Source organism: Stigmatopora argus, chromosome 8 (assembly GCF_051989625.1).
Source record: "Stigmatopora argus isolate UIUO_Sarg chromosome 8, RoL_Sarg_1.0, whole genome shotgun sequence".
Classification (NCBI taxonomy): Eukaryota; Metazoa; Chordata; class Actinopteri; order Syngnathiformes; family Syngnathidae; genus Stigmatopora; species Stigmatopora argus.
This window is the reverse complement of record NC_135394.1, coordinates 13,081,454-13,100,929: the sequence shown is the minus strand read 5'-3', so window position 1 is coordinate 13,100,929 and position 19,476 is coordinate 13,081,454. Positions and strand designations below refer to the sequence as shown.

The following is a 19,476-nucleotide window of genomic DNA, read 5'->3' as shown; positions in this document are numbered from 1 at the left end:
AAAACGACATAGTATAGTAAGGCTTTTTTCCCCGTAAAAAACGACATAGTATAGTAAGGCTTTTTTTTCTTAAAAAACGACATAGTATAGTAAGGCTTTTTTTATAATAAAAAAAACGACATAGTATAGTAACGCTTTTTTTCGTAAAAAACAACAGTAGATTAAGGCTTTTTTTTGTATAAAAAAACGGCATAGTATAGTAAGGCTTTTTTCTTAACAAAACGACATAGTATAGTAAGGCTTTTTTTCGTAAAAAATGACATAGTATAGTAAGGCTTTTTTCTTTAAAAAATAACAGTATATTATGGCTTTTTTTCTTAAAAAACGACATAGTAACAACATTCATGCATCTTTAAAAAAAATGTTTTTCCTGATAAGGTATAACCCTAAAGAGTGACGAAGGAAATTTCCCGAATACGGGATGAATAAAGTTATCCAATCCAATGTGGCAGTAAAATAAACCTGACATCTCTGAAAAGAAATTTCCTGCTATTTAAAGGCGATGAGATGATCAATTCTGATTGGCGGCGGATGGAAACCCTTTTTCACTTCTACTTTCCCATGTGAAGGCCACAAAAAATGAGGCACAAAAGCGGGACAGTTTAAATTTTTGCGCCAGAAAAAAAAGAAAATCGAGCCTCAGAACGATGTTCCAATCCACTTTTCCTAAACATTTTCTTCTTTTCCCAGTTTTGTGGAACGAGGGCAAGATTCTTGCCTCTGTGAGGACTCCTGGTCTACAGCTGAGTAGACTTGAGAATCTGAGAGGAGCAGATCAATCTAACCATCATTCCGTATAGTTTAACTTGGCGGCGCGCACATGCTTTTTACTTCTTGATGCGTATGTCAAATCACTGTGCCGGACCACCCGCAATACAGTCCAGGCAGCATCCCATTGGGCCATATTTTATCCTCCGACTCCTTTGGCTACATTGTACGTGACTTTCTTTTCCAGTGGGTGACTGTCAGGTTTAGCTCAAAGAATGTTTATGTGATCCAGAATTTCCCATTTAGGTTAAAAAGGAATTATTTTTTTTAATTGAGAGAATCATAACATAAAAAAGAACATTTTTCATTGAGTTTTCATGTGTTTGAGAAATAAGTGCTAAGAAATACGTTGTTCGTTTTCTATAAAATTGCATATTTTAAGATTAATTTTCTAATATTAAAGCTGTTCGAGGAATTGTATATTTTTCACACTGAAAAGTCAAGAAAAGTGTGTAAAATTTTTCAAGATAAAAAGTAGTATCATAGTTTTAAACTAAAGTTGAAGTAGAAGAAGAATATGAAAGGAGCAGTTTGTAAGTATAGGTTACAAAAATAATAAAAACATATTTTTCCACATCAACATAAGGATGCATCAAAATCAGGACCTGGAGGAAAGTTTTTCCAAATAAAAACATTTATATTTCTCATGAAATACATTTATCCTGGTATTTTTCCATGTTAATTTTCTGTTGTGACTGTATCATAAACAGTATAACGTACTCTATCGCACTATAGCTTTGATATTATGCTGCTTTGTAATGTATGTCTGGAAGAAATCACAGCTTTTCCATAGAATTCTTCTCCCACTATGTATTAGCTGATTGTCAAAGATAATGGTTTCAACACATCAGGAGACAAGATGCAGACGAGCGTGCTATTGTAGACAGGCAACAAAAAAATAAATAAAAGAACGGTCTTTGTTATGAAAAAAAGTTCACATGGGAAATTAATGTTGCAGTGGAAACACAAGTGTTTGTCATCAAACTGTCATCGTGCAGAAAGGTGGCGAAAACATGAAGGTCAACAATTTGGAATTGGACCAACGTGAAGTTACACTAGACTGCTAAATTATTGCATTTTGCTGTACAGACCAAAGGTTTGGATTGGACATCTGTTCTGGTCTTAGAGGGTTTTTTTTGTTTTTTTTTATTTCGCTACACCACAAATGATGGCTAACTTCAAAGCAATAACACTTGTGTAACTGTGTACTAAAAAAGTCATGATTGAGATACAAGTTCCCGAATTGATGAGATTTTTAATGTTTTTTTTTGTTGCTTTGACCTAGCATGCAAAAATCTTAGAAACTATTTATCTGTCATGGGAAAACATATTTAAGGAATGAGCAATTTAACTTCTAAGCAAGGCGAAAAAAAATTGTATCTCAAGGCATTTCTCTAGTATGACCTTTACTAGCGCCTGATATACATATTTTAGGGTTTAAACATTTTAGCATAGCTTAGATGGCACCAATAAACACTGAAAATTTGAGTTCAGAAATTGCTTGCACAGTGAATTAAAGTCTTTCTGATTGTGTTGTAGTGGTGACAATATTTTACGATTGCAATCAAATGAGATTTTTTTAAATTTTTACTCTTGCCAGAAGAACAGAGGTTGTACAAATCGCAGTACCACGTTAGATCTTCTGGCTCACACAGTAGCCGATGTCTCCGTGGCCTCGCAACCACAAACAAACGATTGCTTACAGTTTCTTGGAAGAAGGGAGAATGAAAACATCCTTGGGCAGTGAGCCACGAACTGCATCAAGTTTGAGAGAAATGCATTATTATCTGATGACATTGGACATTTCCATTTCAACTGATAAAGGCATGCCAGGTTTAATTGGAGGCAGACTGGATGACGTATGAAGGCTCGCTAATAGCCAAGTTCATTGGGGTGGGAGATATGGAAAAGAGTGATAAAGTCTTGGCCTACTTGTAATTATTTCCCGTAGAACATTAAAAAAAATACTAAGAAACACCATTTGTGCATTATTAGTAGATTTCCCAACCATTCTGAGGACGAGTGTCAAATTGTGAAAACCAAACTGGAAAATGTTACCGATTTTAATTTAGGTACCGTATTTTCCGGACGGTACTCGGACGTTTGGTCGCCGGACTTTTGGTCGCCGGACGTTTGGTCGCCCGTACGTTTGGTCGCCGGACGTTTGGTCGCCGGACGTTTGGTCGCCGGACGTTTGGTCGCCGGACGTTTGACAACATGACAGAGAGTTTACTGTTGAAACCAACTCTCAAAATTATATTCATGAGAGAGAGAGAGTTTAATATCTAAATATCTACTGTTGAAACCAGCTCTCAAAATTATATTCACCCGGGTGACCAAACGTCCGGCGACCAAACGTCCGGCGACCAAACGTCCGGCGACCAAACGTCCGGCGACCAAATGTCCGGTCACGTTTCCGGACTATAAGTCACAATTTTTTTCAAAGTTTTGCTGGGGCTGCGGCTAATACTCAAGTGCGACTGTTTGTTCTTGGTTTTCCAATTACCGTATTTTCACGACTATAAGGCGCACTTAAGTCTTAAATTTTCTCCAAAATAGACAGGGCGCCTTATAATCCAGTGTGCTTTATATATAGATTTTTAAAAAAAAATGTGTCATTCCTTGAGGGTGCGCCTTATAAGGCGGTGCGCCTTATAGTCGTGAAAATACGGTAAACAAAAATGTGACTTAAACTGCTGTGCAACTTGTATATATTGTTTTTTTCCTCCCCGTGTATTCTTTGGCTGCTGCGACTAATAGTCAGAAAAATACATTAATTATAGAAAACTTTTGGGGGGAGGTCACCATATTTCCCAGATAAGTGTGGCTTGACTGTAATGATTTTTCCATGTAAAAAGTGACTAGAACAGCAGCCCCGTGGCGGAAGGCCTTAAACCCAACATTTTCTTTGACTTGAAGTCCCTTTTTCTCAGTGCCTTCTTCTTTTACCCACAAAGCTGACACATAGGACGACTCACTTATGTGGAAATCAAAGCGGTAATTGCCTTGCCTGCTCTCTCAACACACACAAATGTAGATTTATTGACTGTGGCGAAATGAAATCCAACCAAAGTTTGAAGTTAAACATAAGATCAATGACAAAAATCTGACACATTTGCACTCTTGGTTTGTTATTGCTAGTGTTGGACTGATGCTTTAAAGGTTTGATAGTCCCAACAGTGAGATGATTTCCATTTTCCAACATCTGGCGATAGATAGAGCACATGTCTTCCATTTTTTTTTCACTTTTCAAGCCATGTCCTCACACTTGGCTATTGATGGACAACTGTAAATGACGCTGTCTTCACATCAACGACTGACTGAACACGTTCTAATAATAGATTTAACAGCATGCTGTGCGAGTTTTTGGGAGTGTTCCGACACCCGCGTTGCTCTTTCTTGGTTAGACTTGCGCTCTAGTGCCAAGGTAGCAAAGTTGTGTCATATTTATTGACTCCTGGATAATTTTGTTGTTGTAAAAAGAGTTGGAAATCTCAAATAAAAACCACTTATGGCATGAAGACAAATATATGCATGAGAACAAAAATGATCTTTCCCTCACGCTGGTTGCTGTTTGCTTCCAAATGACCTGCTTTGAACCAAAGAAATGCTAAGCGTCACCCTTGGAAACTGAGACAAAGAAGAAAAAAAATGATTAGGAAAGGAAAGAATGACAGAGAGAGAAAGAAAGAAAAAAAATGACTGATCAGTCTGATAGTGTGAGGCTATTATGAACAGAACTTGAAGACAACTCGACATATGGAGACCGACACCTCTAGTCCAAAGCGGACTAGCTGTCATGTTCTCAAATTAGTAAGATTTTGTGCAGAACATTATTGCACAAGCTGAGGAATTTCTCTCATAAAAAACCCCAAAGTTTCTATCTATCTTACTAGCAAGCTATTCCGTTGGCTAGTTATACACGGCTTCCATAAACAAGCTGGCAGCAGTAAGATAAAGAAATTCCATCCATGTCCAACAAATGGAATGAGATTTTTAAACAAATATTGAGTTTGTTTTAAAAAAGGTCATTTCCAAGGTAGAAAACCAACGTTTTCTTAGCGGCAGGAAAAATAACCTTAAAAGCGACGCCCGTCTGGAAGGGTCCTTGGCTATGGCAAAGGCATCAATGACTGTGGATGAAATCACTATGACGGATGTCTGTTCTGATTCGGCTCCACTGCGGCCCCTCTGCCCACCCAGGACGACGAGCCGCCAATGTGGCTCTTGTCCTTAAAAAGCAAATCCATTCCACTTTTTCCCCTTCATGGAGAAACACAAATAAATTCATTTTAATCAACCGTGAGTTCTTCGGGGGCTCCTCTGGAAGGAATGTAATTGAAACTGAAGGTATCCCAACACTATTCAAACGCAAACAGGGCAACATCGATACCCCCAGGGGGCGATTGAGCGGCCGCCGATGAAAACGTGGTGGTTCCAAGTGGCTCTAAAGTTTAAACGCCAGTACAAATCATGCGCGTTATTGCAGCAAATGACTACAATAACGAGAGACCCTCGGCGCTCCCTTCCTGTCTGTTCTCTTTCCTCCACGTGTTGGCTCTCGTCACTCCCTGGAAGTTCCTGATGCAGGGAAAAGGTTCTCCTCTGAAAGGAGATCCAAACCGCAGGAACAGGAACGCCAAGCCTAACAGGCTCTGACAGCTCGTCGCACTGAGAGGCGCTTATGTGCGTTTTTAAGGGCCCCCTTCAGTGGGCCAAATATCTGTTTGTATTGGTTATGAAAAAGGCAAACATCCCTGGAGGAGCTCATTAACTCACTTTTCCTTTTTGGGGTTTGTTTGCCGGTTTTCCACAAGCACGCATGTAGGAATGTCTCCCCCACATTAAAAAAAAAACACAAAAAAACAGTTATTTGGTTGTTCATACAGTCCGAATCTGCGAGAAAAGGGTAAATGGCTAACTTTTCTATCTCATCTCATCCCAGTCCCTCATGGCCACAACCAGCAGACTCTGTCTTGATGAGAAACAGATGGAAGTTAGCGAAGTGAAAGTCAGAACAAAAAAGGAGAGGAAGCGAAATAAAATGGACCCAAGTTAAAACGGACATAATTCAAAGGAAGGCTGAAGGGTGAGCAGATAAAGGCAAAGCCAAGGGGGTCGGGCAGGATGTAAGTGAACACGCAGCTGCTGAGACGACCACGATAACAATTTATGTGCGTCTATGTATCTGCTGCAACTGACACGCATGTGATGATACACGCTGACAGCTTGTTGGCTGTTTTGCCAACACTAAAATGGTAAATCTAGAACCGTGAGTGTTTGCTGATACAAACCATCACAAGATTAACACGGTAGAAGATAGTAACTTGTCACCTGTGTTCCAGTATATGGTCGCTACATGGCCTATTATGATTAGGATGGCAATTTTCCAGTGGCGGGCCGTCAGGGCCTTCAAGGCCTTCTCTGCTCGCCTAAGAAATATCTGAATCATATATTATATTTTGTCCATCAATACTTATTAAATGATTCCAAATTGTCTGTTAGCTTCCTTTCATTGCTTTTCTCCTTGGTTGCACTGCTTCCAGATGTGTGTTTTCATATTGAAGCATTTAACCAATCACATTTCAGCCATTATTTGTTGCCAGGGTCAGAAATCTGCCTCAAAGCCTTCACAATCAGTTCTGCGGGCTCTGCTGCATTAAACAAGCATCAATTTTTGCCGTTTCGCGTATGGACATATATGGACGTATCAACGTTCATCGCTGTCGTTTTCCCGGGGAAATGATACGCTGGGCCTGGTTCTGTAATGTCTGAAAAGCTCCAGTATTTATATTTAATCATTAAATGCTGCTAGGAAGTGGATTTTACCCAATTTTTGTGCATTGATTTATTGATTATTTTTTATGTGTCACAGCTGTAGCTGCAGTAGAGGTTTTATAGCCATAAAATAGTTTTTGAGGGTTGGATTGATTCGTTGAAGGCGCTACGAGAAAATGCACGGACCGCCACTGCAATTTTCTATAGTTGGGAAAAAAAACATACTACAGTACATATGAACAGTAATAGTCACTGTTTCAAGAGCTTAAAATATTGGTTGCGCAATCAAAATGTACTGCTGCAATGTGTACGTTTAAAACTACAATCACATTTATGCTCACTTTTAACGGTGCTTTGTGGAGTTAGATTCATGCCACAATTTCATAAGCATAATGTGAAATACTGCTTACGTAAAATGTATTTGAAAGGTAAAAGAATGGGTTTAAGTACGTGTGTTTTTGGTATAAATTATCTTGCACTTGGTACGTCCCTCTTTAACACTGCTCTTAACCAATCAGGAGTATTAACCAATTCTTGTCTTACTGGACAAGAAGTGGAAAACAATGTGTTATATTTTCCATTATATTTCCTTTTGAAAAAGAAATCAATTTTAAGTACTTAAATGTGAATTATGTGTCATAATATTTTCAGTTGCTGGTCAGTTGACATACTGCGTGTCATGCTTCAAATTGAATACCTTCGTAAACCCGGAAGCGACGTACGACATCCTAGTTTTTAGTTACTCGTGTATGTGATTGGACAGTAAGTGTATGCAGCATTTCACATTTCACTTATGGAATTCTGGCATGACTTTAACGCCAAAGTGTTTCACAATATATATTAACACAGTGCTAGCTGAGCAAAAACTTGGCCATGAACCTCTGCCGACAAGTTGCAGACCTCACAAAATACATTTTTCCTCGGGTGTTTATGTGTTTTATGCTAGTGGGGTGTTGTGTGATGACGCATGGCAAAACAGCTGGTTAGTGGCGAGCTGCACCGCAACGCCAGCAAGAACCGCCACAGGCAACTAGCAGTGGCCGACACTAGATCCTACAAATCCGCGAGGGGTTTGCTTATTTTCTAACAAGGCTACGTCTGCCGGGGCTCAGTCGAAAGTGGCTGTCTGACAAACATTTGTCAATGCTCCGATTTACCAACAACTTTACCAATCAATTCAAAATCCAACTATGCCTATGAACCAGATTGAGAGATATACTGTGCATCGAATGTGGCCAAAAAGTGGTTATCTCTAAGCACACATTTGAAAGGCTTCACTGGCATAGTTAACCTTAATCCCTCTCTAAAAAAGAACAAAAAATATTTTGCCAAGAGTTCTTAAAACACGTAAATAAACACTGCAAAACGCCCACAGTGACACACTAACTATACTTATGTCATGAATTTAGGGTATGCGACTGCATTTTTGTATTTGTACCAGGAAAACTATCTCATCCACAAAGTGTAACGCCTTTTTAAGTTTTCTAAAAGGGAGTTGGGGTGTTGAATGTTGACTTAAGAGTATTTAGTAGCTGTTTGTCCAGTCACTCTCACTCCACCCTGACATGGAGGATGGGGGAAGCAAGGAACTCATTGTTGACTCATCCACCATTTTGGAGGGTTGCCATGGCCACTTTGTTGGAACCAGGTGGGGGAAAAGCGGGGGTGAAAGTAAAGTTATATTTAGCAGAAACAGAATGGAAAGCAAGGGAATGTTTTTGTTTCAGTGGCGTAAACATTCGGTCTTTCTTAACGTCACGCAGTGCAACCTAATCAACTTTTGGCCCAACATGTGTCCTTCTGCGTTATTTCCTTTGTAATCTGGGCGTCGTGGCAGAATGTGTGAGTCAAAGTCATGGCAGTCATCCCCTTTACATTCTTGTCCAATAATCCCCAAGTGTGCAAAGACATCTGTCAGCGTGTGCACATACTGTACATGCACGGTGGGTGAAACCACGGTCGCTCACCCGTCACCCTTTGAGAGCACATCAACACTCCCACTGTTGCGCTTGTTAATGTGACTGCATTTCTGCTCAGTTGATTTGGGTGTCTGCGTGTGTGGTAGACATTTCATTCTCTTTTGAGGTGACTAGCATGGAAACACTCCCACTACAGATGCCGCTGGTGCCTAACCAGAGATCCATTACAATCGCATTATCAATGAAAATTGGCTATGTGGTGGCGAGATGTTAAATGAGGGCTAGATATGGCGGAGAACGTATACAATGCCCACAGGAATGGATTCCACCAATGAAATAGAAGTGATGTAATGTACGGAGTTATAGTACATTGTCCTAAATTATTAGTTTTTAAGCTCGCGATTTACACTGTAAAGTAGATTTACATTTTTTTCTTAACATCTATAAACCACAAGTTTGAAATAAACCTAAGACTTAAAAAATAATTACATATAATAAGTTATATGTATAAAATATAAGAAATGTAAGGGTGCATCAATGAGTTTTGGTATACCAGTTCGATTATTTAAGCGCTATTATTGCTCCATTGGCAGCTATAGTAAAAAAATTGACATTTTAATTTCTTTACTGACATTATTGCTGATTTTAAGCCCTCATTTAAAAACCTCTCTCTTTTTTTTTAAAGTTTATTTTTATTGCAATCCTTTTAAATGGAATCCATTCAAGTGTAACAATAACGTGAAGCCAACCATCCGAAAACAATTTGAACAAAGTTTCTTTGTGTTTAACCGACAATTCACAAATAACTTCTCACACAACAGCCATCATCCGTCTCAATGGCATTCCTTAGCATCGGTGTGGTCCCTCGAAAGATTTGTGGCCCGTTTAAAGGCCACAGTGATATGATGTGCTGACGGAGAGACCACAAAATCCCGAGCATGGCTGCCCAAGTCTGCCCTTTAAGTCCCTGTGGGATGCAAATACTGGCACAAATACAAACACACTAACAGATGTGCTGAAACACACTCAGAGCACTCTTTCTGACCAATTTTCTATTTCAGAAGTAGGCATTTAGCTGTGGTCCAGACCCAATGTTTGCCTAAGACAGTCTGGGTGCTAAAACGATTAAGGACAGCAACAATACAGTTGCAATCGTATTGTATTTCTTCAGAGCATGCACTTTCCCGGAAGGCTACAGGGCTGCCATCTCGGGGATGGTTGCACACGTGTTTTACTGTGAGAAGGAATGTATAAAGGAGCTGGAAAAAGGCAACGGTAAAAGTTCAAACTTATTGCTCGCTGTCTGCCAAAATCTGTTTCATCTCTTTCCAAGAAGGCCGCCTTTGTCAATCCCTTGAATCGTAAACCTGTACCTGGCAGTACCTGCTTTTCTAAAACATAGTAGTGCAGCTGTATTTTGTAAGGTTAATCTGTCGTTCTGCTTTATTCACACAAGTTGAAGCAGACTTTTGGTGTCAATCTTTTCCAGACATCTGACTTTAATCCGAAAAAACAAACAGAAAAGCAATTCATTTGGACCAAATCTTTGGTATACTAGCATGACAAAACAGCACCAAAACGGCAAAGTGCAAAAGTACAGTAATACAAAGCACAAACGCCTTTGTCAGGCATCATCCTCCAGCCACAAGAGAACAACACATACTCTTCCAGCACAAATGCAGTCGAAATTCTGCAAATTTTTAGTCCATAACAAATATTTGCAAAACATTCGGCCTTCAAAAGCACCATGGTTACGCTGTATCCAGAAAAGATTCTTAAGGATTGAGCTCTAACTGCATAAAGTGCTGACAAGAAATAATTACATGTGGAGTGCGGGTGTCCGAAGTGATGAGCTCACTCTTCCCAGTCCAGGCCAAGAGAGGAAGTTGTATCTTATTTAAATCATTACAGACACACCGACACCAGACATAGCATAGCAACAGACAGACTAATATTAGAAAGTCTATACCCCTGGTATTAAAGATATCAGGTCAACCTTTATATCAGTATGACATACTTTGTGCATTATGTTCTAGTCAAAATTGGACAAAAATATTCACTGTACCCATACCTGTCAACTTATACATTTTCTGATCATTTAAAATTGTGTATGCCGTATAACAACTTTTGTACGGGAATTTTTTTAAGTACGTTTTGTTGTTGTTGTAAAACCGTTCTCGTTTTACCCATTTTGGCTCTAAACCGGATCATCTTGGTCACTGGTAGCAGACGAAAACGTGATCGTCGATCTACAGAATCTTGAATTCAGTGGATACTGATTGGGCACCCCGTCCACTTTGGGTAAAATTTTAGACTTTTAAATGCGTCTTATGTGAGTAAATATGTGCCGTATTGCATTTGTACAGTTTATTATCTATCACTTAGTAAGGGGAATTGTAATCATTAATAAGGGGAGCAATTGTCCGAGGTTGACAGGTATGCGTACCTATATTGTACACTTTCATCACGCCAAAGTCTGGATCAACTTTGGTTGAAAAGAGACACTACCCACACTGTTTTCAGTCTTTGTTTTTGTAGAAGGCGCAATACGATTGCATGAAATTGGACATTTCTGTGGTGATTTGCCGTGAAATGGTGTGCTTGTGTGGGATTAGGCTGCCTTAGCTTCAGGGTCAGAGTCAAAAAAGGCTGTGAAGGAGATGTGGGTGTCTAGTCTTTTTGCTGCCCTTGTCACTCGACAATTAAGTGGGATGTTGCGCATTGTATCCAAAAGATTACGCATTGAATTACCTTTAAAAAATCCCGCAATAATTGTACCACTGTGTGTTTGTAAACCCGTTCTTCAATAAGTTTTTAAGATGATATTTGAAGGACACGTGAAATGTTTTTGTCTTGTTTTTATTTTTTTGGGGGGGGGCAACATTAGCCATTAGAGTGGTATAGTACGTTGTTGTGTCTTAGTTATAGGTGGGCGCATTCAACTTTTTCTATGCAGATAACGGGGCTAACGTAAAACTTGTGTATTTTTGAATGCGCATGTCCAGCTTGTCTCAGTTTGTGGTGGCCTGGTGGTTTCCTTATATGAAGCTTTGTTTCTTAGTTAAATATTTCTCAGAACATTTGGCTTGAACTTTACTGGGTTTCCGTTTTGTCTTTTGGCCAGTAAGTTGAGAAACACGCTAACACGAACAACGTAGTCCTGTTGGGTGTTCCACATTTTTCTCCCCAAAAAAGGATTTGACTAGAATTAGTTTGACACGCCTTGCATGACATGGACCACATTCGGTTAGAGTGACTTACAGGATGTTTGCCACTGCCGTGACTTCGGTCACCTAGACCTTTTGCAGAGGTTTAAAATTTGTACTACACTTACAATTCAGCCACATCTCGAAGGTGGACTTTACAAGGACAGAGTCATTCTTTCAAAATGATTGCATCCAAAGCCATAAGCTCCAGAGTTGAAGGAGATAGGAGATAAGGCAATTTTGGAATGTCTGAAAAATGTGCCGACGTATCTCATCTGGTTTGGATAGTATCGCACACATTGCTGGATTTAGAGTGCTTTTTTTGTAGGGGAAAAAAAAGTGATGTGTGAAATGTGTTGGGATTAGTGGAGGCCACGATGTTCATGACAGACTTTAAGCTTTAACAAAAGCATAAGGTCAGAGTGACCGTAATGGTGTTCATAAAAGTACAAAAACAAACAAACAATCATTGAAATACTTGCCAGTCGATTTGAGCACTTGGCTAGAGACTAATCTCATGACGACTTTCAAAAAGGTCTAGGAGAGGCCTTAAGGGCAGCCCATGAGTTAAATGAGTGCCCCAGAAAGGGTTAAACAGAGTGTTTTAAGTATTTTTCATTAGACCACAGTTTGCAGAATGTACTCGGGTCATTTGTTTTTCAGGGCCACCCAATAGCCTAAAATTCCTTCACGTTATCTTCATGCTAATAAGATGCCTTCTCTGATCCAATTCAAGTAAGGGTGTGCCACCTCACCAGATGGAGGACTTGATATCAAAAGACATCAACGATTACCAAGATTTCAAACTGTAATTTAAACTTCTCTTTCCGACACACACAGATACTGCACTTCTAATGCGAGGGACCAGCTGTGAGCTTTTTCTGCATGGATCAAGTGATACTTTATTATGTTCTGTGTTTTCTGGGGGTGGAGAGCAGGAAAGCAGGGATGACTGGCGAACTGCCGGCCTTGCCAAGTCAAACAACAGGGTTTATTTGTAGACAAGTTAACAGAGAGCTGGGGCAACACCCTACAGCCCCTACTCATTCCTCTTATTAAGTGGGGAAACAAGAGGCTTTAAGTCACTGGAGCAAAAAGTACCAATGAGAGACAAACAATTGAAAGGTGCATGTGGAGAGACGAGATGGAGAAACATGGCGAGTCAAAAATATAAGCAGGACGGAAGGGGAATAAAACGAGGCTTTGCTGTGAAAGCTGTGAGCAGCAGGCCTCTGCCACAAGGATTGTCCCTGCGGTAATCCCTGGATTTCCTACTCCGAGACAGAAGGTCGAGTAGGCACAGCAGTGGAAGTAAAAAGGAATATACTTGTATTTACATCAGGGTGTGTTTGCAACGGCGTTGGCATTAACGGGGGATTGAGACGTTGGAAGGACCCCATGACTCAATGCTAGGCCGACGCCAGATGGGATGAGTTGAAAGTGCTGCTTACCTTCAAACAAGGGAGTCAAGTCCACATGCTGCAAGGCGCCAAGAGACAGTAAAAAGTCTTCTGGTGAGGTTTTGACGAAGGGAGACATTTAAATGGATCCTCGAAAAGGCCGGCAGCTTCCACGGATCCCCCTGAGAAAAGAAACCCAAGAACCTCATGAGGACAATATAAGTAGATGTCATGCAAGGCTATCTACGTCTTTGTTGGGCTCTTGGGTAACACCAGTTCTTCCGCAACTTAATGTATCCAAGGTGCTCTCTGACTAAAAGATGAGACAACAGCAGGCTTTTAAAGCCCTCTTGCCACTGCCAGTTGCACATAAACAGATGAAGTCATTTGAGAGAGCACAGGTTTGATGGTAAAGGGCGCAGGAGCCTTTTGGGGCATGAACACAATAGTAAGCAGTCCAGAGTTTGGGCTAAATAAGGCGCATCGGATTATGGGGCGCATTACCTTTTGAGAAATTTGAAATCTTTTAGTATACTGTGGTCCCATTCAATGGACATGTTTGTCTGGTGGTTTGATTTACAGAAACCTAAAAGCACGAAGATACTGAAAACACATGAAACTATTGAATCGGATGACCTTTTGAATCAGTTTGAATTTCCATTGCCAAAAACAAGAGAACAAGAGAAAGAGTTTTTTTTTTTTTTTATAAAATAAATCCTTTTCAGCTCAAATGATGTGAAATTGGACAATTTTCCATACACAAATGAACCTCTCTTAAGGCACCATGTTAGGAATCAATGGCCGAGTCTAAATGTATACTTGGTTTGTTTAGTTTCTGCTTCTTCACTGTGGTCATGATGGGAATGTACTGACACGCAAGATGTTTTGGAGCTGCTGGGAACCGAGCACTAATATCTCCTATTTTCGTGCTGCCCTGGATGTTATTTTAACTCCTTACCTAACGCCTGCCCCGCAGGGTGCTGCGAACCCAATCCCCCTATGCCTTCCGACCCCAGAGGGGTGCAGCGGTGCGTGTTATCAAGGTCAGGGGTCTGGAGAAACCTTTTCAAGCTATGAAACACAAGCGGGTCTCTGGGGAGTAGAGAGCGGCCGAGGGGAACGCACCGCCCTGTTTTTCTTTATCAGCGCCTGATTAAATAACGGCGTGATAAAGACGGAGAGAAAGGACTCACATTGAGTCTGGAGCGTCCCATGTTGGCATCACTATAGAGTCTGAATATATCCGTCATTATAATAACAATAATGAACTGCATCGATGTGATAGAGGAGCCTTGGCTTAAAATGAAGACCACATTTCGACTTCACGCTGTTGGTTTGTTATGAAGACAATAAAGAAGAAAGTGTGTGCTTCATTTTCCCTCAACATCAACAACATGTAAGGGAACCTGCGTTTATTTGAAATCGGAGCCAAACTGGCGACCCACATTGGCTGGATGTCCGGTAATCAAATTCACGCTTTTTGTGTGAAGATTCGATTCGGTACACAAGTTTTACGCCGAATGCCATTCCTGAAACAACAAACGAATGGTCAAACACAAACGCCTGAACTGTAATAATACTGTTAAATATGCAGATGCCACCTTAGTTTACAAAATCTTCCAACACAAAGCTCCTCCTCTACTGCAAGATTTTGTACAAAAAATACTAACACATCAACAAGGGCTGGCTCTAGAGGTGACTGTGTAGTTTCCTTCAAAAAGAGCGCATTCAGCCAACGCATCTCTGTCCTGCACATGCCTGGAACTCAATACCAATTAACATACGTGAACTCCCGTCTCTGAACCTCTTTGCCAACCATCTTAAAGCCTGGCTGTTAAACGAACAAAATGGCTAAATCAAACTTAAACTCAATTGAACTAAGTCCACCACAAATGTCAACGAGGCACTGAAACCACTCAACTTTGTAGGGTTATATCAATTACTCGGATCTCACTAAAAGTCCAAAAATCAATTCAAAAGCAAGAAAAAAAGCAAAATAAATGAGGGAAGTTAGTTTGTTTTCGAACACCTGATTAATAATAACCTACATGCATGCAAAAACTACCCACCCAAACTCTGCGCCACTTGCTTATCCAGCAAGATCCTCACTTACATCTGTGCAGCACATGCCTCTCAAAAAACAAGTCTTCCATCGGTTTGTGCAAATCAATCACATTTGAATGTCTCTTTTACTGTTACTGTGGTCTCGAGGAAAGTATTTTAAAGGAAAGGCAATTATGTTTTTAAGCTTTTTCTCATTTGAGGCCTGTGCGTCCTTATGCAAGATAGCTAACGATATTCTGAGCCAACTACCAAATATTTAATACCTTAAAGGTCCAGAAAATAAGAATGCGAATACACTTTATTTAATATGTATGACTCTTGACTGTATGCTATTCCGAGTTTTGCTAATGATTTGTTGGTCTAAAACAAAAAGTGTGCACGCCACTATCCAGATTCGTCCCTTTAAAGCTTTATTTGACGACAAAAGGATTTTTGGACGGAAGAAGACTTGATGAAAGCCAGGCTGGAAAAAAAGGACCAGACGGAAAAGGACTGACACATGCGCGCACACGCAACACCATGACTAATAGCGTATTAAAATATAAGTGAAGTGGCTGTGCTTTTTGCTGTCTGTTTAAATGTTCATTTTCAACTTGAAAACAAAACAAACAATCCACCAGGTTCCGTTTTTTTGGACATTGTGTTGAAACCTACAAAGTCAACTGGTAAACTAATTCATGTAACGACATTATCATGTAGTCTACGGTCTATTGAGAGTCGTGCATTACGATCAAAACCTTGAATATAGCCAACAATAATTAGTAAGACACTTGTGGATATTGTGGGCAGGTGTATCCATCAAAGTCTTATTATTGGTTTCCAATGTGTTAATATTACAAGGTTGTTTCCTTCCAAATGCCGTGGCCAAGGTTTCAACTGTAGTTAGGGTCTGTGTTCCAAAGAAAGACAATATTGTACTTGTACAGCTACACTTTCTTTCAAAGGCACACAAAGCCTTCTGTCTTTTTTCTGGTGTTTAAGCTGTCAGCTTTGTTAAGAGGAGTGTTCTAAAGCATTTAGCAGGTGTTCTGAGACTTTCATGTCCTCCTCTCAAGGGCTTTTGGTGGAAAAGGTTCCAGCGGTGACTCCCAACTTGGGAGAGAAGAGATTTGTCAAAAGCGGCAACTTGCATTAAAACTATCTGCAGTTTCTTTATGAGTGAGAAAAGTATAAACTGCAAGGTCGAGATATTTTTTTTGCCATTCATGGTTTTGTTAATTAGCGGGAGTACATAAATTATAATGACTACGTTTTTCTGCCAACATGACTGTGATGCAATTCGATATGAAACGTGCATAAAATGCACCCAAGTGTGGACGGATGATTAACTACTGTTAGCTTACTGTTAAATCCAGCAATTTTCATTAAAAGTTTACAAACAATTTATAATTATAGATCGTGTAATTTTTACTGATCTGCACATCACGGTACTCGGTCGTTTGGTCGCCGGTCTTTTGGTCGCCCGGAAAGTTATTGATAATTACCATTTAAATCATTGCTCAAATTCCCTAAATACAAACTGCAAATTATTATTTAGTCATACTTAATGCCCTATTAATTATTAGGCTAAAGAAAAGCTCCAAATTTCCCGTACTTTTATTGTGTTTTGTTGGAGAACTTGTTAAGACCCTGACTGAAGTCCCTTCCTAAGGGGACAACTCATGTACATACAAACTCTTATACACTCACACGTCCGCTCAGTGAAACTGCTCAGGGCCATTGTTGGCTTTTATTGATGCGTAGACCGTGTTGTTTTACCTTGTTTTGTCACCGGTCTTTTGGTCGCCGATCTTTTGGTCGCCGGTCTTTTGGTCGCCGGTCTTTTGGTCGCCGGTCTTTTGGTCGCCGGTCTTTTGGTCGCCGGTCTTTTGGTCGCCCGTTGTTTGGGTCCGGGCGACCAAAAGACCGGCGACCAAAAGACGGCGTCCAAAAGACCGGCGACCAAATGACCGCACACGGCAAATCACATCCCAACTCCATGACTTACATATTATTCCCCCCTCATCATTGTGTATACTTTGGCAAGTCCGACTTATACTCAAGTATAAGTCCGAAAAATACGGTATACAAAAATCTAATTCATTTAATCTGGGAGTTCGGCAACAATTGAATGACAACCCATCTATTACTGTCAATGGTAGCCGATGATATATCTACAGTGTCTCAGAATAGACGCCATGACCAAGAATCTTCAGTCAGAACAATTTGCCAAATGGAATGAGAATGAAGTCTGCACGTCAACCTAGCTACGGTTTGTGGTATATTTAGAGGTTGAGCTATTGCTATAAGAATTATGAACATTTACTCGCATCTTTTTTCGATTTGCGGTAGTCCTCGGCTTCTTCCACAGAAATTCTACTGTATCTCTTTTTAAGGGCACAATACTTTTGTACTGGTTCTCATTACATGGTGCAGCTGTACCTAACAACGTGTCCAGTGGGTATACAGTACGGTTGTGAAAGCTAGATGTAATTGTGTAAATTATGGCTTCGGGCTAAATTAGTTGAGCAGCTGTATCAGGCTGGAGCTGCTATGCTGATCATCTAAATCCCCCAAGTTGATGTTCTTGGACGGCTCTTGGCTTCCAAAGCCAACCGAGATTTGAAGTTATGACAAGATGTCATTTTGGCGTAGTCAAGTCAGTTTAGATGCAATGTAGAAGTGTGTGAAAGGGCTTCAAGTGGACCTTCGGTTAGGGAAGGAACGAGCAAAAATGGCCATGGATGGCCTCGGCCCACGTCTGGCCGGTCACATGTGGCACGGCACTACAGGGGTCTGCGGGAGGCGGGGTTAGGGGGACTTGGATTTGACCCGTCGAGCCAAGTTGCGAGGCCGAACGCCGGCTGCGTGCAGTAAATTCTCTTTAAAGAGAGTTTACTTTTGCTATTAATGACCGTTGGAGATTTACGATGCCCCGGTGACAGACGGAAACGTTTTAAAGAACTCGCGCCAAACCTTTTCCACCCTTCATGAGGAACTCTGTGGCTGGCGTTTGTAGTGTGGTTTACCTGCAGTTGACCTCAATAGAAACCAAATGCTAATGACATTTTGTTAGTTTAGTTTTATTGTCCACACGAGGTTATTTAAAAAGACCAGCCGTTTTGATCATGTATTCTTTTTATATCCTCTTGGAAATGGTTGCCATTTTGCTTTATTTATTTTTCAAACTCACTGATGTTATCAGGGGCATTACGATTAACATTCAGTCTTGATTCAATGGAGGCTCAAATTGCTAACTGAAGGTCCATTATGTAGAACCAAGGCATCCTAGTTTTCCATCATAGTCTGGCTAAAAGAGAAGAAATATTCAATGGCGGAATAAGACTTTTATTATGAAAAAAAATAAGTGCGGAGATTGAAAAAGAAAATCAAACCCTTGTTTTTCTGTGTACTTTTTTCGCAGGTGCTGTTTGCCTTAAACCAGACCCTTCTACAGCACGAGGGCGTCCGAGCAGGCAGTCTGCAAGGCTCCTACACAACTGAGGACCTCATTACGCATTACAATTGTGGGGACCTAAATTCCATCATCTTTAATCAAGACAATGCACAGGTTTGCAATATTGACATTTTTTTTCCGTTTCCTGGTGTTATTCTACATCTGGCAAAGAATAAAAATGCCTTTTTGTTTGCATAATGATAGGTTTGATTCTTTTTATCTGAAACTCCCAACAAATCAAAACAATTGTTATGATCGTTAAAGCATGTTGAAAAGCTGGTTTTGGATAAGATCTGGGTGGTCACGCAGAGAGTTGCTCGTATTTCTGTACAAGGAAACGTCAACAACTGTTGGTCGGACATTTATAGTGCATATAAAAAAAAATAGTCTACACACCCCCAAGATTTTGTGATGTAGAAAAAAAAGACCAACATAAACGATTTGAAAATGTTTTCCAATATTGATGTAAGCGATAAATATAGGACCATTCCTCATTCATTTTCAACATCGCTTATCCAGGGCGGAAGGTGGATTATAGCCTAGAATGGTCGCCAGTCATTTGTAGGGCACATAAAGACAGACAACCATTCACACTCAAAATCACACCGCCGCCAAGCGATTATCAACCCTACGGTTACCCACAGTGAACCACTACAGCATCAGGTGGTCCTCATCAAAACAATTAAACCAAAAATGGAAACAAGTATGTCGACTTCAACTAATGTCGATTCGCTAACAATGCAGACTAATAGCTTGACTAGCCTATCGCCACCCAAGCACAACCTTATTTTTGGGTTATTTTAAGCACACACAAAAACAACATAACCAAATTTGCTTTCCACCAACTTCTCAAACTTTTAAATGAACAAAAATGTCACGAGCACCAAAGCATTGTACTATCGAAA

General features: G+C 40.3%; 1 protein-coding gene and 1 long non-coding RNA gene across 2 annotated transcripts in view; one reads left to right on the top strand and one right to left on the bottom strand.

The window, feature by feature from the left end:
- LOC144079454 (uncharacterized) overlaps positions 1–13,254 on the bottom strand; it is a 39,307-nt gene extending 26,053 nt beyond the window's left edge. Inside the window, exon 1 of the long non-coding RNA XR_013301539.1 lies at positions 13,123–13,254. This is a non-coding gene — a long non-coding RNA (uncharacterized LOC144079454). The remainder of the gene's footprint in view (positions 1–13,122) is intronic.
- Positions 1–19,476, top strand: part of trabd2b (TraB domain containing 2B) — a 61,043-nt gene that overhangs the window by 20,710 nt on the left and 20,857 nt on the right. Inside the window, exon 3 of the mRNA XM_077608231.1 lies at positions 18,539–18,685. Coding sequence (XP_077464357.1) covers positions 18,539–18,685 — 147 coding nt within the window. The remainder of the gene's footprint in view (positions 1–18,538; positions 18,686–19,476) is intronic.